This window comes from Pseudophryne corroboree, chromosome 4, assembly GCF_028390025.1.
Source record: "Pseudophryne corroboree isolate aPseCor3 chromosome 4, aPseCor3.hap2, whole genome shotgun sequence".
Classification (NCBI taxonomy): Eukaryota; Metazoa; Chordata; class Amphibia; order Anura; family Myobatrachidae; genus Pseudophryne; species Pseudophryne corroboree.
In genome coordinates, this window is record NC_086447.1 from 866,095,159 (window position 1) to 866,119,741 (window position 24,583).

General features: G+C 46.5%; 1 protein-coding gene across 9 annotated transcripts in view; it reads right to left on the reverse strand.

Moving 5' to 3' along the window:
• TTC7A (tetratricopeptide repeat domain 7A) overlaps positions 1–24,583 on the reverse strand; it is a 914,714-nt gene that overhangs the window by 635,315 nt on the left and 254,816 nt on the right. The window contains exon 1 of one of the 9 annotated variants that reach the window (XM_063918716.1): positions 9,102–9,638. The exons of the other annotated variants lie outside the window; for them this stretch is intronic. Coding sequence (XP_063774786.1) covers positions 9,102–9,137 — 36 coding nt within the window. The 5' untranslated portion in view covers positions 9,138–9,638. Of the gene's footprint in view, positions 1–9,101; positions 9,639–24,583 lie in introns of those variants that run through there. 9 annotated transcript variants of the gene reach the window in all.

Here is a 24,583-nt window from a genome sequence, read left to right on the forward strand (position 1 = left end):
GGGCACAAAAGTAAAGCTTTTACAGGTCAGGTGGTGTGTACTGGCTCCTCCCCCTATGACCCTCCTCCAGACTCCAGTTAGGTACTGTGCCCGGACGAGCGTACACAATAAGGGAGGATTTTGAATCCCGGGTAAGACTCATACCAGCCACACCAATCACACCGTACAACTTGTGATCTAAACCCAGTTAACAGTATGATAACAGAGGAGCCTCTGAAAGATGGCTTCCTAAACAATAACCCGAATTAGTTAACAATAACTATGTACAAGTATTGCAGATAATCCGCACTTGGGATGGGCGCCCAGCATCCACTACGGACTCCGAGAAATAGAATTATCGGTAAGTAAATTCTTATTTTCTCTATCGTCCTAAGTGGATGCTGGGGTTCCTGAAAGGACCATGGGGATTATACCAAAGCTCCCAAACGGGCGGGAGAGTGCGGATGACTCTGCAGCACCGAATGAGAGAACTCCAGGTCCTCCTTTGCCAGGGTATCAAATTTGTAAAAATTTACAAACGTGTTCTCCCCTGACCACGTAGCTGCTCGGCAGAGTTGTAATGCCGAGACCCCTCGGGCAGCCGCCCAAGATGAGCCCACCTTCCTTGCGGAATGGGCCTTAACAGATTTAGGCTGTGGCAGGCCTGCCACAGAATGTACAAGTTGAATTTTGTCACAAATCCAACGAGCAATCGACTGCTTAGAAGCAGGTGCACCCAACTTGTTGGGTGCATACAGTATAAACAGCGAGCAGATTTTCTGACTCCAGCCGTCCTTTAAATGTATATTTTTAAGGCTCTGACAACGTCCAACAACTTGGAGTCCTTCAAGTCGTCTGTAGCCGCAGGCACTACAATAGGCTGGTTCAGGTGAAACGCTGATACCACCTTAGGGAGAAAATGCGGACGCGTCCGCAGCTCTGCTCTATGTCGAATGGAAAATTAAATAAGGGCTTTTATAAAACAAAGCCGCCAGTTCAGATACTCTCCCGGCCGAAGCCAGGGCCAGTAACATAGTCACTTTCCATGTGAGATATTTCAAATCCACATTCTTTAGTGGTTCAAACCAATTGGATTTGAGGAAATCTAAAACTACATTTAGATCCCACGGTGCCACCTTAGGCACCACAGGAGGCTGTATATGCAGTACTCCTTTGATAAAAATCTGGACCTCAGGGACTGAGGCCAATTCTTTTTGGAAGAATATTGATAGGGCCGAAATTTGAACCTTAATAGATCCCAATTTGAGACCCATAGACAATCCTGATTGCAGGAAATGTAGGAAAACGACCCAGTCGAAATTCCTCCATCGGAGCACTCCGCTGCTCGCACCACGCAACATATTTTCGCCAAATACGGCGATAATGCTTCGCGGTGACCTCCTTCCTTGCCTTTATCAAGGTAGGAATGACTTCTTCTGGAATGCCTTTTCCTTTTAGGATCTGGCATTCAAACGCCATGCCGTCAAACGCAGCCGCGGTAAGTCTTGAAAAAGACAAGGACCCTGCTGAAGCAGGTCCCTTCTCAGAAGTAGAGGCCACGGATCGTCCGTGACCATCTCTTGAAGTTCCGGGTACCAAGTCCTTCTTGGCCAATCCGGAGCCACTAGTCTTACTCCTCTTTGCCGTATAATCCTCAATACCTTTGGTATGAGAGGCAGAGGAGGAAACACATATACCGACTGGTACACCCAAGGTGTTACCAGCGCGTCCACAGCTATTGCCTGCGGATCTCTTGACCTGGCGCAATACCTGTCCAGTGTTTTGTTGAGGCGAGACGCCATCATGTCCACCATTGGTTTTACCCAACGGTTTAATAGCATGTGGAAAACTTCTGGATGAAGTCCCCACTCTCCCGGGTGAAGGTCGTGTCTGCTGAGGAAGTCTGCTTCCCAGTTGTCCACGCCCGGGATGAATACTGCTGACAGTGCTATCACGTGATTCTCCGCCCAGCGAAGGATCCTGGCAGCTTCTGCCATTGCCCTCCTGCTTCTTGTGCCGCCCTGTCTGTTTACATGGGCGACTGCCGTGATGTTGTCCGACTGGATCAACACCGGTCTTCCTTGAAGCAGAGGTTCCGCCTGGCTTAGAGCATTGTAGATTGCTCTTAGTTCCAGAATGCTTATGTGAAGAGACTTTTTCAGGCTCGACCACACTCCCTGGAAATTTCTTCCCTGTGTGACTGCTCCCCAGCCTCTCAGGCTGGCATCCGTGGTCACCAGGATCCAATCCTGCATGCCGAATCTGCGGCCCTCCAATAGATGAGCCTCCTGCAACCACCACAGAAGGGATACCCTTGTCCTCGGCGACAGGGTTATCCGCAGGTGCATCTGAAGATGCGACCCTGACCATTTGTCCAACAGATCCCTTTGCATGGAATCTGCCGAAAGGGATTGCTTCGTAAGAAGCTACCATTTTTTTTTTATTTTTTTTCCCAGGACTCTTGTGCATTGATGTACAGACACCTTTCCTGGTTTTAGGAGGTTCCTGACCAGGTCAGATAACTCCTTGGCTTTTTCTTCGGGAAGAAAAACCTTTTTCTGAACTGTGTCCAGAATCATCCCCAGGAACAGCAGACGAGTTGTCGGCATTAATTGGGATTTTGGAATATTCAGAATCCATCCGTGCTGCTTTAGCACCTCTTGAGATAGTGCTAAACCCATCTCTAGCTGTTCTCTGGACCTTGCCCTTATTAGGAGATCGTCCAAGTATGGGATAATTAATACGCCTTTTCTTCGAAGAAGAAATATTATCTCGGCCATTACCTTTGTAAAGACCCGAGGTGCCGTGGACAAACCAAACGGCAGCGTCTGAAACTGATAGTGACAGTTTTGTACAACGAACCTGAGGTACCCCTGGTGTGAGGGGTAATTGGAACGTGGAGATACGCATCCTTGATGTCCAAGGATACCATAAAGTCCCCTTCTTCCAGGTTCGCTATCACTGCTCTGAGTGACTCCATCTTGAACTTGAACTTCTTTATGTACAGGTTCAAGGACTTCAGATTTAGAATAGGCCTTACCGAGCCATCCGGCTTCGGTACCACAAAAAGAGTGGAATAATACCCCTTCCCTTGTTGTAGAAGAGGTACCTTGACTATCACCTGCTGAGAATACAGCTTGTGAATGGCTTCCAAAACCGTCTCCCTTTCTGAGGGGGACGTTGGTAAAGCAGACTTCAGGAAACGGCGAGGTGGCTCTGTCTCTAATTTCAACCTGTACCCCTGAGATATTATCTGCAGGATCCAGGGATTTACCTGCGAGTGAGCCCACTGCGCGCTGTAATTCTTGAGACGACCGCCTACCGCCCCCGAGTCCGCTTGCGAAGCCCCAGCGTCATGCTGAGGCTTTTGTAGAAGCCGGGGAGGGCTTCTGTTCCTGGGAAGGAGCTGCCTGTTGCTGTCTCTTCCCTCGTCCTCTGCCTCGTGGCAGATATGAATAGCCCTTTGCTCTCTTATTTTTAAAGGAACGAAAGGGCTGCGGTTGAAAGGTCGGTGCCTTTTTCTGTTGGGGAGTGACTTGAGGTAGAAAGGTGGATTTCCCGGCCGTAGCCGTGGCCACCAAATCCGATAGACCGACCCCAAATAACTCCTCTACGCATCGCCTGTCCACTGTCGTGTCCATAAAGCTCTTCTGGCCGAAATGGACATAGCACTTACCCGTGATGCCAGTGTGCAGATATCTCTCTGTGCATCACGCATATAAAGAAATGCATCCTTTATTTGTTCTAACGACAGTAAAATATTGTCCCTGTCCAGGGTATCAATATTTTCGATCAGGGACTCTGACCAAACTACCCCAGCACTGCACATCCAGGCAGTCGCAATAGCTGGTCGTAGTATAACACCTGCATGTGTGTATATACCTTTTTGGATATTTTCCATCCTCCTATCTGATGGATCTTTAAGTGCGGCCGTCTCAGGAGAGGGTAACGCCACTTGTTTTGATAAGCGTGTTAGCGCTTTGTCCACCCTAGGAGGTGTTTCCCAGCGCTCCCTAACCTCTGGTGGGAAAGGGTATAAAGCCAATAACTTCTTCGAAATTAGCAGTTTTTTATCGGGGCACCCCACGCTTCATCACACACGTCATTTAATTCTTCTGATTCGGTAAAAACTACTGGTAGTTTTTTCACACCCCACATAATACCCTGTTTAGTGGTACCTGTAGTATCAGCTAAATGTAACATCTCCTTTATTGCCAAAATCATATAACGTGTGGCCCTACTGGAAAATACGGTTGATTCGTCACCTTCACCACCGGAATCAGTGCCTGTGTCTGGGTCTGTGTCGACCGACTGAGGCAAGGGGCGTTTTACAGCCCCTGACGGTGTTTGAGGCGCCTGGACAGGCACTAATTGAGTGTCCGGCCGCCTCATGTCGGCAAACGACTGCTTAAGCGAGTTGACGCTATCCCGTAATTCCACAAATAAAGGCATCCATTCTGGTGTCGACCCCCTAGGAGGTGACATCCTCATATTTGGCAATTGCTCCGCCTCCACACCAATAACGTCCTCATACATGTCGACACACACGTACCGACACACAGCAGACACACAGGGAATGCTCTATACGAAGACAGGACCCACTAGCCCTTTGGGGAGACAGAGGGAGAGTCTGCCAGCACACACCAAAAAGCGCTATATATGACAGGGATAGCCTTATGATTAAGTGCTCCCTTATAGCTGCTTTTATATTAATATATTGCCATTTATTTTGCCCCCCCTCTCTGTTATACCCTGTTTCTGTAGTGCAGTGCAGGGGAGAGACCTGGGAGCCTTCCTGACCAGCGGAGCTGTGACAGAAAATGGCGCCGTGTGCTGAGGAGATAGGCCCCGCCCCTTTTTCGGCGGGCTCGTCTCCCGCTATTTAGTACATTTAGGCAGGGGTAAATATCTCCATATAGCCTCTGGGGCTATATGTGAGGTATTTTTAGCCTTTTTAAAGGTTTTCATTTGCCTCCCAGGGCGCCCCCCCCCCAGCGCCCTGCACCCTCAGTGACTGCCGTGTGAAGTGTGCTGAGAGGAAAATGGCGCACAGCTGCAGTGCTGTGCGCTACCTTAAGAAGACTGCAGGAGTCTTCAGCCGCCGATTCTGGACCTCTTCTTGCTTCAGCATCTGTGAGGGGGCCGGCGGCGTGGCTCCGGTGACCATCCAGGCTGTACCTGTGATCGTCCCTCTGGAGCTTCATGTCCAGTAGCCAAGAAGCCAATCCATCCTGCACGCAGGTGAGTTCACTTCTTCTCCCCTCTGTCCCTCGTTGCAGTGATCCTGTTGCCAGCAGGAATCACTGTAAAATAAAAAACCTAAGCTAAACTCTCTAAGCAGCTCTTTATGAGAGCCACCTAGAATTGCACCCTTCTCGGCCGGGCACAAAAATCTAACTGGAGTCTGGAGGAGGGTCATAGGGGGAGGAGCCAGTACACACCACCTGACCTGTAAAAGCTTTACTTTTGTGCCCTGTCTCCTGCGGAGCCGCTATTCCCCATGGTCCTTTCAGGAACCCCAGCATCCACTTAGGACGATAGAGAAATCCTCGTTATGCCGTGAGTAAAATACCTAACTTTTGTGTAAAATAACTAAGCGCATGCGCTCTGCGAACCTTGCGCATGCGCAGTAAGCGACTAATCGCATTATAGCGAAAATCGGCAACGAGTGAACAACCCCTAATGAACTCTCTAAGTCAGGCAAGATTGATAAAAAAAAATTTACTAGAATCTCCATATTTTGATTGACAAAGGGTCAAAATTTCAAAGTGATACGTGGATTAGGCACTGAGATGTGAATTTTTTTTCCAGATACACCTCATAAAAATCGGAGCATCATCATTTCCCAGCAATTTTTTAAAACTTTGACCCCCTATATCTCGAAAACTGTGAGGCCTACAGAAGAATAATTTGTCATGGGTTAGTAGCTACGTGGTAGTATCAAGTGTACAAAGTATCATGAAAATCTGAGTCAGTGGGTGTCATGCCTCCTGGGTGAACTACCATGGAATGACCCAATATGAATAATAAACATAAATACACCTCGTCAGGATAACATTACCTAGAACAAGTTCAAGCATGTCCATCGTTCCAATGTGTAGGTAGCTATACGTTTACATGTGGGCCTAAGCCCTAAAGCAGGAGATTGCTTCTGAGATTAGGGCAAGACAACAGTTTTACAAATCATATTACAAGGGAACACAACTACAGACACTAACAACTACTTAATAAAAACTTGAGGGAAATGTGTAAAACAGTTGCAGCTTTAATATATGAATTAGCTACAAACCATGGTGGCATCCATTTTGTGAGCTTAAGCCAATACTCATGAGACGGCCCAAGATCCAAAGTGCCTCGGTGATGTCACTATTTCCTAGTGGACGGACTGTTTTTTTCAGGAATATTTGTTGAGGTGACAAAATGGTTGCCTCCACTGTCTGTGGGCAATGGGAGCACTTCTCAGAATACATGTATTCATAGTCTTAATTCTGGCTGGGAAAAAACATTTCTATAGACAATTCCCAATGCATGTACCACTGACATAAAAACAGAAACTTAAAAAATTTTTGCAGTACATGTCACATAGGAAAGCAGATAATGAGCATATGGTTATAAGTCATAAATTATACATTTACACCTAAAAAAAAAAAAAAAAAAAAGAATCTGGGGGGTCATTCCGAGTTGTTCGCTCGCAAGCTGCTTTTAGCAGCTTTGCACACGCTAAGCCGCCGCCTACTGGGAGTGAATCTTAGCATATTAAAATTGCGAACGAAAGATTAGCAGAATTGCGAATAGACACTTCTTAGCAGTTTCTGAGTAGCTCCAGACTTACTCGGCATCTGCGATCAGTTCAGTGCTTGTCGTTCCTGGTTTGACGTCACAAACACACCCAGCGTTTGCCCAGACACTCCTCCGTTTCTCCAGCCACTCCCGCGTTTTTCCCAGAAACGGCAGCGTTTTTTCACACACTCCCATAAAACGGGCAGTTTCCGCCCAGAAACACCCACTTCCTGTCAATCACATTACGATCACTAGAACGATGAAAAAACCTCGTAATGCCGTGAGTAAAATTCCTAACTGCATAGCAAATTTACTTGGCGCAGTCGCACTGCGGACATTGCGCATGCGCATTAGCGACTATTTGCTCCGTTGCGACAAAAAAATAACGAGCGAACAACTCGGAATGACCCCCCTTATTCATTCACAACTGCTACACTGCTCGTGTGAGTTTGTGTTTTTGTGTGTGTAACGTGCACCCTCTAGTGTTTGATCAGTGTTGCTGCAAGGCTCCACATCCTCCTAATTTTGCTTTCATTTGGATTCAAGAACAAATGCATGAGGAAAAATATTTCAGCAAATCATTTAACAAACTATAATGTGCTGGTGTAAAAAGTTTAATTATGGCCAATTCAATCAGTTCAGACACAGAGGGGAATGATGTACGAAGCAGTGAAAAGAGTAGAGAAGTGGCCCAGCGGACAAATTGCCCTTAGAAACCAATCAGCCTCTACCCATCATTGTTTATTATATCCTTGATAAATACTCCCTCAAAGCTGGTCCACCTTTTCACTGCTTGATACATCACCCCCAGAGTTCGGAAATTTTAGCAATTCATTTATTTTTTTAAACTTTTTTTTACTGTTCTCTGTGTGTATTTATTTGTAGGGGGCATTTAGCACAATTTGCCATCAGATATACACAACTCAACCACACTGCTAAATGCTGGCGCACCATTGTGTGCATTTAGGGGGTCATTCCGAGTTGTTCGCTCGGTAAAAATCTTCGCATCGCAGCGATTTTCCGCTTAATGCGCATGCGCAATGTCCGCATTGCGACTGCGCCAAGTAAATTTGCTATGCAGTTAGGAATTTTACTCACGGCTTTTTCTTCGTTCTGGCGATCGTAATGTGATTGACAGGAAATGGGTGTTACTGGGCCGAAACAGGCCGTTTTATGGGCGTGTGGGAAAAAACGCTACCGTTTCCGGAAAAAACGCAGGAGTGGCCGGAGAAACGGGGGAGTGTCTGGGCGAACGCTGGGTGTGTTTGTGACGTCAAACCAGGAACGACAAGCACTGAACTGATCGCAGATGCCGAGTAAGTCTGGAGCTACTCAGAAACTGCTACGAGGTGTGTAATCGCAATATTGCGAATACATCGTTCGCAATTTTAAGATGCTAAGATTCACTCCCAGTAGGCGGCGGCTTAGCATGAGCAAATCTGCTAAAATCCGCTTGCGAGCGAACAACTCGGAATGAGGGCCTTAGTCTTAATCATTAATCATTTTTAAAACTATTTAGAACCTGTATTTGGCTGCATTTTAATTTATAATCGCATATTCCCCCCTGAATTTCTGGGAGACTCCCAAATTTGGGATATATCTCCCGCACTCCTGAGAAAATAAACCACCCTCCCACATCGCGCCCACTGCTCCAGTGGATAAGACTAGATCATGTGATTTGCTGTGAATCACAACATCATGGCTCCACCCCCTGAGATATAATCCCTCAAATCACGGCATTTACATCACAGGTGGCAGGGATGCAATTTGTGGTGCCACACAACTGTCACTCCCAGCTGGACCTCCCCGTATAGCCCGGGGCACAGAAGGGAAAAGTAGGTAAGTATGCATTCATTTCTAGTGAGGTAGGTATAGCCAAGTGTGTTAGCTTACATATCCTGAAAACAATACATTTTTCGCGCACAGATGAGCCATATTAATAGTAGGTTTACTGTACGTATGTGCTCAGTCACATCTGGAACTTTATTATTCTGCTTCCATGAAGAAGTATTACATATTGTACATTTAGATCACATGCCTGTAACCCCTGCAAGGTGACTCAGGTCACTGATTTGCAGGGACGGCAGCTTCTACTACATCTACAGTAATTGTGAATACCACTAACTGGGTTTTGCACCATTTCGGTTACTTTTACATAAATGATTGCAAATGAGGCAGTTCTCCACTTAGCAGTGCATGAAGATCCTGAGAACCACTGTTCCTGGTCACAGGAGAGCGGTATACTTTCTTCAAGGCCACATTCGCAATGATTACAATACCAGGATGTAGACATGTCATGTACCAAGCATTGCATTTTGCAGGCAATACATCCTGCCACTTACCACACGTCTAGCGGCGTTTAGTGACGATGAATGCATGAAGAGTTAAGTAAAGGACAGCACTTCTGATAAGACTGTCCCTTGCAGTGTGTGGACTTTCAGGTGACCATGGAGTCGCACTTTGCATGCGCTGCTCTCAGCGACTGTGTAAGCCCTCTCTGGGGACGCATCACGTAAAGATGCCAGTAGGTTCCTGTAGGCAACATCATTTATAGATGCATATCCTCCAACATGACCCATTCCATTAGGTACAAAATGCTCTGTTCCTGGATTTCCTTGTCAGTGGCAGTTACAGAGGTGGGGATGCAGCACAGTCCAAATTTCAAATAGGGGAGCCACATCCGCTGCCAAGGGCGTAGCTACCATAGGTGCAGGGAGTGCAGCTGCTATGGAGCCCTGGCTGCCTCCGGGGCCCTGCACTCTCCCTGCACCTATTTGTGCTGCTTTTTATTTAACTTCTCTCCTGGCCGCTCCGTCTCTCACAGTCAGATGCTGGGAGGAAGCGCGGCTGTGCTTGCAGGGACATCCCCAGACCACAGCCCTGCCTCCTCCCTGTTTAAGTCAGTGAGGAGAGAGAACAGAGCAAGGCCGGGCGATCCTGCAGAGCAACCAGCACGGGGCATTGAAGGTGAGCGCCCGCACGCCGGCTCCACCTGCTCTCTGTCCACCATCGGGGCCAGGGAGGGGAGGGGGGGTGCGCTGGGGACCCCGTGGAAATTGTTCTATGGGGCCCCCAAAGGTGTAGCTACGCCCCTGCCCACTGCCAGTAAATCCCGGCAGGCAATGTTTGGCAGTTTGTGGTGGCAGTTGGTGTGGCTCCCCTATCTGAAATTTGGACTATGCTGCAGCCCCACCTCTGGAGTCGCCAATGGAGAGGAAGTCCAGGAACAGAGCATTTTGTACCTAGTGGAATGGGTCATGTTGGAGAGTATGTAAATGGCGTTGCCTATTGGGATCAAGCTCTGGAAAGTTTTGCTGGAGCTTGATGCATACTGGCACATTACAGCCCAACAGCGTCCTATGGGGCTGCAGTGCTGGCGGTCCGAAGCAGTTATCTCCGATATAAGCTGCGGACCACTTTTATGCATTTGGAGAATGCAGCACACCTCCGAAAACAGCAGATTTCGGAAATCTGGACGCATTTTTAAGGTGAAACATCCCACCCAGAATGTCGACAGACAATTTTGGTTGAATTTATGGATATAGGGTCTAATTCAGCTTGGATCGCAGTGTGCAATCCATCCGCAAATATTGAGAAAAAGATGTAGGCGCATGTGCAGCGCCCATCCTGCGCATGCGCCCGTCTGATGCATGCACCCGCATTTTCTGCAGGGGGGCGCAGAAAATGCGATCGCCTCTGCCTGTCAATCAGGGAGAGGCGGTTGCGGGGCAGGCAATGCTCCGTTTCCAGGGAGGAGACGGAGCACTGCGGGGGCGGAGGCGGACAAACGGGGGCAGTGCAGTGCGAACGGGGGCGTGATCATGGCGGCTGCGTGACATCACATGCAGCCGCCGCGACCTAGATCATGGCGACAGAACTCTTGCTGGCGCAGAATTAGCAGAATTTGCAATCCTTACTGAATTAGGCCCAAATCTAGGTTTAGGGTTAGGCTGCGCTTAGGGTTAGGTAAGACTGTCATATACACAATTTGGCATGCTGACCTCCACGTCTACGTCTGCATTCTGAATGTCAGCATTCAGATCATGTCGGTATTTTGAATGTTGAAATTTGTTCCAGAACCCAGGACTGATCCTCTACGCCTCCTGACAGTCTGGTATGCAGAGAACATATACTTAAAATACAGGACTGACAGTCTCCTGAAACATGTGTATATATATATATATATATGTAAATATATATATATATATATATATGTATATATATATATATATATATATATATATATACACACACACATACATATATTGAATTTCCAATGCAACTTGTGCTTTAGGCATACCTCCCAACATGACCCTCTCCAGGAGGGACAGAATGCTCTGCTTCTGGACTTCCCTCTCAATTTATGATTGCCTTCACCTGTTTTGAACAGGTTAATGGATAAGAAAGGTGTTTCACCACAGGTGAGGGCAATCATATATTAAGAGGGAAGTCCAGAAGCAGAGCATTCTGTCCCTCCTGGAGAGGGTCATGTTGGGAGGTATGCTTTAGGTGCGGTGATTATGTAAAGGGTCTGAGCCACACCCTGCAGGACAAAAGACGACCTTTGTACCTGATGGTGATCTGGACCAGTCAGACTTGAAATGCTAAAGCAGCGTGCATTCTGGGCAGGACAGTGCCGTGCAGGAGGGAATGTCATCTTTCCAATGGGCCTAATGCAGACATTTACACAAATTCCATATTTATGTAACTCTGATGTTTTCATTATGCAGTGTGTATGTGCAGGAGCCGCGCTGTGCGTGTCAGATCTGAGGCTGTGATGTCACTCGCAGTGCCCAAACACTGCATAATGCTTGTCATGCTGCTGGCTGCTGGCAACAGGCAGCGTTCCAGACAACAAGAGCTTGTCGACCCCATTTTCTGGACATGCCGAGGGCGCAGCTTCACAAAGGTAAATATCCACTTGCATCCAGGTCTGCATAGGATATTTGCGTGAACACGCCCTCACTATACTTTGCCTATGTAAAAACACATCATCACACCCCTGTTCTGCCTCTTGCATCATAACTGCAGATCTGCTCAAATTGTGCAGGACTCTGTATTGCCCAGTTTGAAATGTTCACTGTGATAAGACACAAGGGTCCAAATTAAGACTTAAAAATATTAAAAAGGTATTAAGCCTTAAAAAGGTGATAACGTGGAGAGTGATAAAGAGTGATAAAGTACCAGCCAATCAGCTCCTGTAATTTTTCAGACACAGACTGTAACATGGCAGTTAGGAAGCTGATTGGCTGGTCATTTATCACTCTTTTTCACTCTCCACTTTATCACTTTTTAATCTTACCGCCCAGGATCGCATTGCAATATGCAATCCTATCGGCAGCATGTATCATCCTGCACAAGCAGGGACAAGGGCTCCGAAAGGAGCCCGTCCCTGCGATGTGCCGAGCGGGTGACCGGGCCTCTACGCATGCACAGTCATAGTGACAGCCATGCAGAGGCGCCATTTCCGGCAGAGGGTTCCTGAGAACCCTGCCGGAACTACATCCCGCAATACGTAGCCCATAGGCTACAATGACCTACCGCAATCAGGAGATTGTGGTAGCTGCGGGGGTCATTCCCAATATTGATACATTGGGCTGGCTGCACCAGGCTGCACTGGAGGGCAGGCTGCGGGTGGAAAATGGAGCGATTGCAGCAGACATCTCCGATATCTGCTGCAATCCCTCCTTCTACATTCGGGGGATACCTAGTATTTGCAGTTAGCCCCCGAGAACGGGTGTTTTCCGGGACATAGCCGCAAATACTTTTTGATAAAACGTCCCCTTAATACGTTTGGGCCAAGATTCGCTGAGCAAACAGGCGGCCATTCACCTTTCACAACTATATATACTGAATGTTATCTTAGTCAAAAGAAATGAAAAATAAAAGTAATCTGAAGGCGGAGCATGTATCTTTTGCTGGGTACACACTAGGGCGACAAATCGGCCTTCCGACTGATCCGCCAACCTATCTGACGATTGGTAAGTGCATACACACTTACCAACTGTCAGCCCGATGTGTCGTGCCTGACGTCCCAACTGGGCGGGCATTTACATGTGCCCGCCCAGCTGTGATATCAGCCACCGGCGGCCTCTGCAGCATGTGCCGACTGCCCTGCACAGAGCACGTCAGCTGTGCTGGAAGGCCGACGCGATATGTCTGTGACTGGCTTGCTAAAGACAAAACAACCAACAGAAGCCTTTCAGGTTTCCGCAGCCGCTACATCTTGTCAGCTTTCTTGAGTAACTGCTGTTTATTTTTCAGTTAGACAATAAGAAAAGGAATTACATTCATTTTGTTTTGTCTTTCATCTCTATGAGACAGGAGGAATCAATACCAGAATTACAACACAAGAGAGCAGTAGAACATTCCAAAGTTTATAGTAATTGCAGTGAACTTTGGAATGCTCTAATCTAATTCTGGCTGCCCGTAGCTACGCATAGGCAATAACAAATCAAGTTAAACAATCATGATCAGTTACAACATGACTCATAAATGCAATTACATTCAGTGTCACACTGCAGAGTGAGACGTGACAAACAAAAGCTTTAATCATAATTAACAGGTCAGTATATTTATGTAATGTGGGTAGGCAGCATTGTGATATGGTAGCACTCATGGCCTTCTGGCTCCCACAAGCCTGAGTCCACTTGGGTATGGCTGCTATGGCAACAACATGCTGAATCTGCTGAATGGAAATCAGCACAGCCTTCTGCAGGTTAAAGTGCAACCCCGCCCATTACATGGGGTGGCCAAACCAAGCACAGAGGGTCTCACATTGTCAGATGTTGTACAGAGCAGTGGAGATTTGGGTGGTCATTCCGAGTTGATCGCTCGCTAGCAGTTTTTAGAAGCCGTACAAACGCTATGCCGCCGCCCTCTGGGAGTGTATTTTAGCTTAGCAGAAGTGCGAACGATTGTAACGCAGAGCGGCTACAAAATAATTTTGTGCAGTTTCAGAGTTGCTTCAGACCTACTTGGCACTTGCGATCACTTCAGACCATTCAGTTCCGGATTTGACATCACAAACACGCCCTGCGTTCGCCCAGCCACGCCTGCGTTCTTCCTGGCACACCTGCGTTTTTCCACACACTCCCTGAAAACGGTCAGTTGCCACCCAGAAACGCCCACGTCATGTCAATCACTCTGCGGCCACCAGTGCGACTGAAAAGCATCGCTAGACCCTGTGTGAAACTACATCGTTCGTTGTAATAGTACATCGCGCGTGCGCATTGCGCCGCATACTCATGCGCAGAAGTGCCGTTTTTTAGCCTTATCGCTGCACAGCGAATGAATGCAGCGAACAACTCGGAATGACCCCCTTGGTCTGATAAAATGACATTATAACCAGGAACATGATCAGACATTTGTGGGCCCACAGCATCAGTTTGTAAGGACTTCCATGTACATGAAGTAAACAACTTTATACATCCACTGAGGCATCAGAGGGGTTGCAATCAGTGGCAGGACTACACTGTTACCAGGGTGTACAGCTGCTACAAGCCCCATAGCATGGGTGGTTTACTTCCGCTGGCAAAGCACCATGCATCAGCAGTTGGGTTGCAAACAATCTCACATCTTAAGGTAGGTAGGCTGCACCCATATCACCTAACAGATCAGAAACTGTATGCACCCTGTAAATACTGGCCAATGTTTAACTCAGTGGGGGGCGATTCATTTGTTTTATCAGCTGACAGCCACTAGATAGCGTCCGATGGAGCAATTCAATTGTTACTCTGTTCAGGTGCAAATGGCTGCCGGCATTGCAGCTCACAACCTCTTGTGCTGGTGAGCTTACATGAGCAAAATGTAACCCATTTTGGCACCCAAACGGCACCTGGGACTTTGGTCGGATTTAGCCGTTTTACACAGCTAAACTTGGGCTGTCTGAGCACATTCAGCCCCCCAAATTTTTTTTTTAATTAATTGAATATCGCACCCCAATCTCTCGTCACTTTAGACAGGAGATCGGGCAGGATAAACAACTGATTTACCCTTAGTGTGTAATTTATTTAAGGGGATTGGTAGATTGGGCATTACAGTTTTAAGCAGGACCAAAAATTCCCGATCTGACTGTTGCAGAAGCGTTTGAAGATCATACCTGTGTAACGTGACTGAGGTCATGTGACTATCGGTCAGCCGACCGGCGGTCACATGACTACCACCCTGTGTAACTATCAGGCCTATCAGCCAATAACTGCATAGGTATGCACCCTGTTTTAGGCTTCCTGAAGCTCCCTGGACTAATCAATTGCTAGCAGTTGTTGTAAAAAAAAACAGTAATAATGTTAACCAATCACAAGTTTGCTTTTGGTTACTATGAAAGAAACAACACTAGAGGGAGCTTCTGAAAGAGGCCGTATAGTTAAGTTCATAGATGTGATTAAGTATACATGTACAGTGGGCTATGTATTAATATGGCTCAACTTCGCCATAACTACTTCACGAGATGAAGCGAGTACCTGACAAGGCCTGAGCAGGGACAGATTTAGGGCAAGCTTTTCAGCAATTTGGATAGCATCATTTAGAAAGACATGATTTCATTAGGGACCCCCCATTAAAAAAAAAAAAAAAGGCACAGAATTACCATGTCAACCAAATCATCATGGAATCTCACAACCACTGAGTCAGTTATCATGGCATTCCTGTGCTACAAGAAAATGAGCGAGTATACATAGTTTTCAAGCGCTGTAAAACAATACTTCCCTTATATTGGGATAATCGTTAACCAGTGTTTCTCCTCTTGAGCAGGTAGAATTCTCAGTAAATTTCACCGGAATTTTAGAGGAAACATGGAACAGAAATAAAACAATATAGTGTAGTATGTCAACCACAGGAAAATAAGTCCCAGAAATATCCTTTTCAATAATCCCTTAATTCATAAGTCATATGACGTGCAGAGTGGAATGTCCTAAATGGCGTACCGTACTCACACATCAAATAGCAAGAATGGACCCATAAAGGTATCTTTATTGTGAAGATCCCAACCTCTAACCCAGTGATTTTCAACCTTTTTTTACTCGCGGCACACCGAACAATATTTTAAAATTGCCAAGGCACACCATCAGTTCCCCACAGAAAAAAACAAAACACGCACATTGGCCCTAAAATAAATAAATAAAAATCCACACATACATTGGCCTGCACAGAAAAAACAATCACATTGCTCCCCACATAAATCCTATTGCTCCCCACATGAATTATTCACATTGTTCCCCTCCATAAATCCATAAATTCTTATTCTCCCCACATAAATCCTATTGAAATCCTATTATTTCCCACAGGAGAAATAAAATTACAAATATTATCATCTGACCTCCTCCCTGTCCCTCAGTGGTGGGGGTTGTTCATAGAGGAGTTCTGCGAATACTGAGCAGCGGGCGGTCGGGCAGGTGTGGATGTGGGTGCGCAAGGAAAGCTGTGTACGCAGGCAGGAACTGGAAGATGTGTATGCAGGCGGGTGGGCTGGCTGGGTGGTGAGACGCGGCGGCTATGACCTATGATATCACATCGGTTTCAAGGCATAGGTCATGGCCAGAGCATGATTGATCCTCTAAGAAGAGCCCGGGCCAACAGTACACTCTGAAGGTGCAGGAAGCTGCTCTGGCTCCGCGGCACACCTTGCAACTGGTCACGGCACACTAGTGTGCCACGGCACACTGGTTGAAAAAGCCTGCTCTAACCAATGGATTCTAGGAACACCGGTGCGTACCAGAACTCACACTTTAAAAAGCAGTAACAGGTGTATAAAGGTATCTTTTGGTTCCCCCTTAATGGATATATCAGGCTAGGCGTACCCCACTCACAATTCAAGGAGCTGCTATCTTCTCATCAAGGTATCTTTAGATTCGAAGAACTCCCAAAAAAATATTAGTCCAATCCACGTTTAAAAAAGGGGTAACAAATTTATTAAAATACAAAACAAAAACAAAAAAAGTCCATAAAAACACATAAAACTTGATGGAGGTACTCCCGCACAGCACAAAAAAGACCACAGGTGTGTATAGATGGAAAAAATAGAGACGGGCGTTCCGGACTGCCCACTCACCAAACACCTAAGTAGATCGAATGAGGTCAAAAAGTGGATATGCAGATGGTCCTCTCTGTATTTGGCCAAATATGGACTTTTTTCCGGTGTTCCTAGAATCCATTGGTTAGAGGGTGGGATCTTCACAATAAAGATACCTTTATGGGTCTATTCTGGCTATCTGATGTGTGAGTACGGTACGCCATTTAGGACATTCCACTCTGCACGTCATATGACTTATGAATTAAGGGATTATTGAAAAAGATATTTCTGGGACTTATTTTCCTGTGGTTGACATACTACACTATATTGTTTTATTTCTGTTCCATGTTTCCTCTAAAATTCCGGTGAAATTTACTGAGAATTCTACCTGCTCAAGATGAGAAACACTGGTTAACGATCATCCCAATATAAGGGAAGTATTGTTTTATAGCGCTTGAAAACTATGTACACGCTCTCATTTTCATTTTCTAGTATCATATTGTTGTCTTTGAAGTAAGGTGAAACTTCTGGGAGTTGTATTAGGTTCAGCAGCTTTAGCGCCTGATTGCGATATACTCAAACCCATTCCATCATTCCTGTGCTATTTTCCTGTAAGGGCATGCCAGGTACAATCTAGGTAATTAGGGTAGAAAAATCATTTTCAAAAATCATTTTTACAAAGTGGAACACGTCCTTAATGATGTGTAGGAAAAGGCATTGATCAATCAGAAAGCAGAAAGAGAAGCACAGGTTGGCTTAAAAGGTGACGAACATCAAAACTGTATATGATTTACATGTAAGTTCAACCATATGACTAAATATGGCAAAGCTCCAGTCTTTGAGGTGGATCCAATTTTATGCAAACTTGATTTTTTGTTTTTATTTTAGACTTACTGTAAAAAAATGTCCCTTCAGTTGTTACCGCTTTAGCCTTACTCCCTGAGTCGGCTTCCAGCAATAAATACTGTAGCTGTGTGATCGTTAATTCAATATAGCCTGTGGCCCCAGAAGCGGGTGAGAGGAGATGAGAGGCACCGTATACAGGGATGCTGCATGGAAGAGAGATCTGCCGCCTGTTACTGCAATCACTGTGCAACTTTACATCGGGTCATCTTGTGATCTCCCTCCCTCTCTTTTTGTAAACAATTCTATCACTGGGGGTCATTCCGAGTTGATCGTAACTGTGTTAAATTTATCACAGCTACGATCAGGCACTCAGACATGCAGGGGGACACCCATGCACTAGTCCGCCCCGCATGTCAGTGCCGCCCCCCCCCTCTCCCCCCCCCCCGCAGAACTGCAAAAGCATTGCACAGCGGCAATGCTTTTGCATTTCAGGAGTAACTCCCGGCAAGCGCAGCTCCAGCAGCTGGCCGGGAGAACCTCCTCGCTGCCCGGGTCGCAGCGGCTGCGTGTGACGTCACGCAGCCGCCGTGGCCCGCCCCCCCCCCAACGGTCCGGCCACGCCTGCGTTGGCCAGACCGCGCCCCCTAAATGCCGTCCAGCCCCCTCCTGCCCAGCGATCGCCTCTGCCTGTCAATCAGGCAGAGGCGATTGCTACAATACAATGGCCTTCGGCCACCCAGCATGCGCCGGTGCACTGCGGCACCGGCGCATGCACAGATCCGACTTGATAGCTGTGCTGCGATAAACTGCAGCGAGCGATCGGGTCAGAATGACCCCCACTGTCTGTTGCTAATCAGGCTCCTGTGCACCCTCTTGAACTTTATATGGCTGACCGAAGTCACAACAGGGCAGCCAAAATAGTCAATAGGCTAATGTTGCAAAGGGATGGACCCTGAGGAAAAATCTAGGAAATGAACCCAGCTGTGGTCACTTAGGGGGTAATTCCAAGTTGATCACAGCAGGAAATTTTGTAGCAGTTGGGCAAAACCATGTGCACTGCAGGGGAGGCAGATATAACATGTGCAGAGAGAGTTAGATTTGGGTGTGGTGTGTTCAATCTGCAATCTAAATTGCAGTGTAAAAATAAAGCAGCCAGTATTTACCCTGCACAGAAACAAAATAACCCACCCAAATCTAACTCTCTCTGCACATGTTATATCTGCCTCCCCTGCAGTGCACATGGTTTTGCCCAATTGCTATCAAAAATCCTGCTGCGATCAACTTGAAATTAGCCCCTTAGTGCTTTTCATATTGCATCATAGTAGATTGTGCACTAACAACATATTTGCATATAAGATTGGGCCCCAGATAGGGATCTGCATATTAGACTGTGCCTCAACAATGGATTTGCATATAAGACCAGGCACCAGATAGGGATCTGCATATTAGATTGTGCCCCACCAATGTATTTGCATATAAGACGGAGCACCAGATAGGGATCTGCATATTGGCCCTCATTCCAAGTTGATCGCTCGCTAGCTACTTTTTGCAGCCGTGCAAACGCATAGTCACCGCCCACAAGGGAGTGTATTTTCGCTTTGCAAGTGTGCTATCGCATGTGCAGCCGAGCGGTTACAAAAACATTTTGTGCCAAACAAGACCAGCCCTGAAGTTACTTATCCTGTGCGATGATCCTAGCGACGGAGGTTCCGGAACTGACGTCAGATACCCGCCCTGCAAATGCGTGGTCACGCCTGCGTTTTTCCTACCACTCCCAGAAAACGGTCAGTTGACACCTATAAATGCCCTCTTCCTGTCAATCTCCTTGCGATCGGCTGTGCGAATGGGATCGTCGCTAGAAGCATTGCACAGCAACGATGCTCTTTGTACCCGTACGACATGCGTGCGCATTGCAGTGCATACGCATGCGCAGTTTTGCCTGTTTTTTTTACCTGATCGTTGCTCTGCGAAAATCGGCAGCGAGCGATCAACTCGGAATGACTCCCCTTAGACTGTGCCCCAACAATGGATTTGTATATAAGACCAGGCAGGGATCTGCATATTAGACTGTGCCCCAACAATGGATTTGTATAAAAGACCAGGCCCCAGATAGGGATCTGCATATTAGACTGTGCCTCAACAATGAATTTGTATAAAAGACCAGACCCCAGATAGGGATCTGCATATTAGACTGTGCACCAACAATGGATATGAATATAAGACCGAGCCCCAGATAGGGATCTGCATATTAGACTGTGCACCAACAATGGTTTTGCACATTATATATGTAGCTAGATACGGGTGACCATATTAGAGTAAATCAAAGAGATAGCTTTGCATGCTTTATAGATACTGTAGATACAACCCATAACACTTTACCTGACACTAGGCTAAGGCAGTCTTTAACTATCTGTGCTGGCTTCTAGATATTGGACTGTTGGTTGAGACATGCTCCCACCATCAGTGTTTTTACTGGTTGTCTACTGAAGCAGAACTGAAGCAGGAAGCAGCTGTGTGGCCATATTTAGTAAGTTCCAGTTCAGTGAACATGAGGCCATGCATCTCTTAGGTAATGCAGTAACGTATCTCTTCTCCAACCAGGTTGCGGCCGTTAGGTCGACATGCATCAGGTCGACAAGCATTGGGTCGATCACCAAAGGTCGACATGCACTAGGTCGACAGGGTGTCTAGGTCGACAGGTTCCTTAGGTCGACATGTGCAAGGTCGACAGTTCAAAAGGTCAACATGAGTTTTTCACAATTTTTTCATTTTTTGACCTTTTTCATACTTTACGATCCACGTGGACTACTAATGGGAACGGTAATCTGTGCCGAGCGCAGCGGTAGCGGAGCGAAGCACATTGCCCGAAGCATGGCGAGCGAAGCGAACCATGCGAGGGGACGCGGTGCACTAATTGTGGTTGCCCGTCACTCTACGAAAAAAACAACACCAAAAAGTTTAAAAAACCATGTCGACCTTTTGACCTGTCGACCTTGCACATGTCGACCCAACGACCCCGTCGACCTAGTGCATGTCGACCTTTAGTGGTCAACCCAATACATGTCGACCTAATGTGTGTCGACCCAACAACCTATACCTTCTCCCCTATACCCTCTCCAACCGTAGTATTAAAAATACAAAACAGAATAACAGCAGAGTCTATTTACTAAGCACCAGGGTTCTAAAACCTGACACTTATGATCGTGTTGACCGTATGACTGAAAATTAAAAGGACAATGCTTTTACTACAGTAGCTGTGTTTTGCTAGTAAAATCATTGGCCTTTTAATTTTGAGTAGAAACACGATTAGAAGCACTGGGATTTAGAACCGGACGCTTCGTACATAAACCCCTAGGAGTCTGTGCAATGGAGTCTCTGTACAGGAAATTGACATGCCCAAGATGGCTGCACCATGGATTAGTTCTGTACATCTCCTTCCATATATTCGTATTCATCTGCTAAAAGTGGTAAACTCCTAATCAGTACCCACCGCACCAAGGCCGGGGTTGTTTCCAAGATCAACTGAATTCCATCTCAGTCCAGCTGCTGGACCCAGAGAGTTCAGCTGTCACTGCTGTCACCACCTCTGTTCCGGTTTTGGTTATCTCTGTGGCCTTTGGTGCCACAACTTCCGTGAACATGAGAAACAAGGCCTGTGGCTCTGTGTTCAGCACATATGGAAGTGCAAAACAAAAATAGTGGGCTCATACTTCTCCATACTAGTGGTTGGCCACAAGGGTGCTGTGTAGCACAATATATAGAGGAAGGAAGGAGGGAGTAATTAAAGCGGGAGTGGTCAAACTCCATACTCAAGGACCCCCAACAGATCATGTCTTTCAGACCACTTGGTGTTCTTTTAAAATGTGTCAGTAATGAATTCACCGCCTGCAGATTTCTTAAACTGTGTCAGTCTAGATAATATTTTACTTTATGGATACAATTACTATCCTCAGTCTGGTGTTTTTGTATATTATGACATATCGAAGTACTGAACTAGATGTTGTCCCCGTCATTGTCTGGATTTTTTTCTCTCTCTTTCCTCTCTGTTCAGCACAACCATACCCCCCTATAACCAACACAACCACCTTACACACACTCTCTAGATTTTCCGCGATATCCTCCTCTTATTTCATCTCTCTCTTCCTCCTCATCTGTCTATTTCTCTTATCATCACTTGATTTTATTATGCAGATTATCCTTAGAATTACCTTTTTTTCTTTTCATCTTTGTTAGTGTACACTATATAGTTCTTGTATGGCCTGTGTATCCTTTTTTCCTATCTTCTACACTGTTATAAGTTTTTGGATGATGTTGTTGGCCCTCATTCCGAGTTGATCGGTCGCAAGGCGAATTTAGCAGAGTTACACACGCTAAGCCGCCGCCTACTGGGAGTGTATCTTAGCATCTTAAAATTGCGACCGATGTATTCGCAATATTGCGAGCACAAACTACTTAGCAGTTTTAGAGTAGCTCCAGACTTACTCTGCCTGTGCGATCAGTTCAGTGCTTGTCGTTCCTGGTTTGACGTCACAAACACACCCAGCGTTCGCCCAACCACTCCCCCGTTTCTCCGGCCACTCCTGCGTTTTTTCCGGAAACGGTAGCGTTTTCATCCACACGCCCATAAAACGCCGTGTTTCCGCCCAGTAACACCCATTTCCTGTCAATCACATTACGTTCGCCGGAGTGATGAGAAAGCCGTGAGTAAAAATACTTTCTTCATAGCAAAGATACTTGGCGCAGTCGCAGTGCGAATATTGCGCATGCGCACTAAGCGGAATTTCACTGCGATGCGATGAAAAATACCGAGCGAACGACTCGGAATGAGGGCCGTTATTGGGTCATTACCAGCTGTGTCTGTGTTGTCATCATGGGGAGGCATGTGATGAGTAAGTTTGGGACACAACAGATGTGAGTTATGCCGGAACTCTCTGGTGGTGACATCACAGACACTTGTGAGAAGGGTCAGAGGTCACACCAACTGTCATTATATTCCAACATGATAACATAATTTTATCGCTTTTCAGCTTTATATACAGGGCCGGATTATAGGAGGGGCGACAGGATTTAGCTATTTCCCCGTTCTCCTACCTCTTCAGCCACTGAGGAGCTTCTCTCACTACACAGTCAGTCTCGCGGGAAGTCAAGTCCCGGAAGACACTGTCCCACAGACGCCCACGGGATACTGAAGGTGCTGAGTGAGGCGCCATTTTACTCACAGCTCTGACCTCAATGGCGCTGGATGACAGGCAGGGTTGCCACCTCATCCCTTTAATTCTGGACACATTAATTACACAGGTTCTGTGGCTGGCTGACTTCAAGACTCCATTTCACCTGGTTTTAATCAGCCACAGAACCTGTGTAATTAATATGTGTCCAGAATGAAAGGGATGAGGTGGCAAACCTAATGACAGGTGGCGGCATGGCTTGGTAGGTTTCCCCGGAACCCCCCTACACACTGTGGTGCAGCCTTTTGGTCAATACTGATGGCCTATGACTGGTGGCATATTACTGGGCAATACTGCTGGCATATTACTGACTGATGCTGAGGTGCAGACAATTCCAGATACAGACTTATCAAAGATTTTTAACAAACATGTGGTGCAAGCTGCATGTTCCTATTATTGTTCTTATGAGCGTTACTGAGTCGTACTCGTCTTTGTTGCTTCTCACTTGCAGTTAGGCGGGCAAGACTGGGTGGCACCTAGGAAGTGATTGTGCATTTGCATAGAAAACAACTTTGCTAGGGCTGGTTGCTGATTTGGACCCACGCAATTGTTTTTTTGTACTTTAACACTTTCTTTTCTTTTTAACCTAATAAAACCCTGCAGAGATCACAGTGATCTGTGAGATGCTTCAGTTCGGGGGGCTTCTATTTGCCGTCAGCCTTAAACTGGAAGATCAAAACCGACAGCATTTAGAGCTACAAAAACCGACTGACATTACCGTCAATTCTTAATTGACTCTGAAAACCTACGGTTAGTAAATATTTATTTTTTTAGACACTAAGATGACGGCGATTATCGTCGATTTACCTTTAGTAAATTCACCTCTGAATGTTTCACTTATTGTAAAGAGGTTGTAAAGCCGTAGAGGTTTGGACTCAGAGGGTCTTCCTACAGTCCTAGATGCACCCCAAAGATGTTTGTATTAAGCCGCTGTGTGGCACCGGGAACTCGGCAGCATGAGGATTCACTCTCCTTCTAAGCAAGCCCCCCAGACTCCCATTGGCTAGTTTCATAGAAGGCTATGGTGGGCTTAGAAGGAGAGAGAAGCCTAACGCTGAGTTCTGGGCACCGCATGGTGCCTGATGCCTGGTCCCTGGGATAAGCAGCCAGCATATATATTACATGTATGTTTATATGTGCTAAGCACGCCCCCCCCCCACCCACACACACACACACACGCACGCACTGCATCTAACCCTTGGGTTCTGCCGCCTTGCTGCTAATTTGAGTATCATAACCACTGATTCAGCAATGTTAATAAACCTTGTCCATGTCCTATAATGTTCTTTACTGTAAGTCACTTTTTTCTTGTTTTGATTTTACGGTTTCTCCTTATGTACTTTGTAAGGCGTTGCGGACCTCTTGTGGCAACATATAAATAAATGATGATGATGATGATAATAATAATAGCAATGATGCCCTAACAGGAGAACTGTGGCCAGACATGCTGGTCTGTGTAGTTCCACAGGTTGCCTGCCTCTGCATTATAGAAATTCCCCTGCTTGTATATTGGGGGTCATTCCGAGTTGATCGATTGCTGTCGATTTTCGCAGCACAGCGATCAGGTGAAAAAGCTGCATTTCTGTGCATGCGTATGGGCCGCAATGCGACGCGCAACGTAAGGGTACAAAGCCCGTTGTTGTATTGCACAGGTTCTAGCGAAGTTTTTCTTCGCACTGACGGCCGCAAGAAGATTGACAGGAAGGGGGCGTATCTGGGTGTCAACTGACCGTTTTCAGGG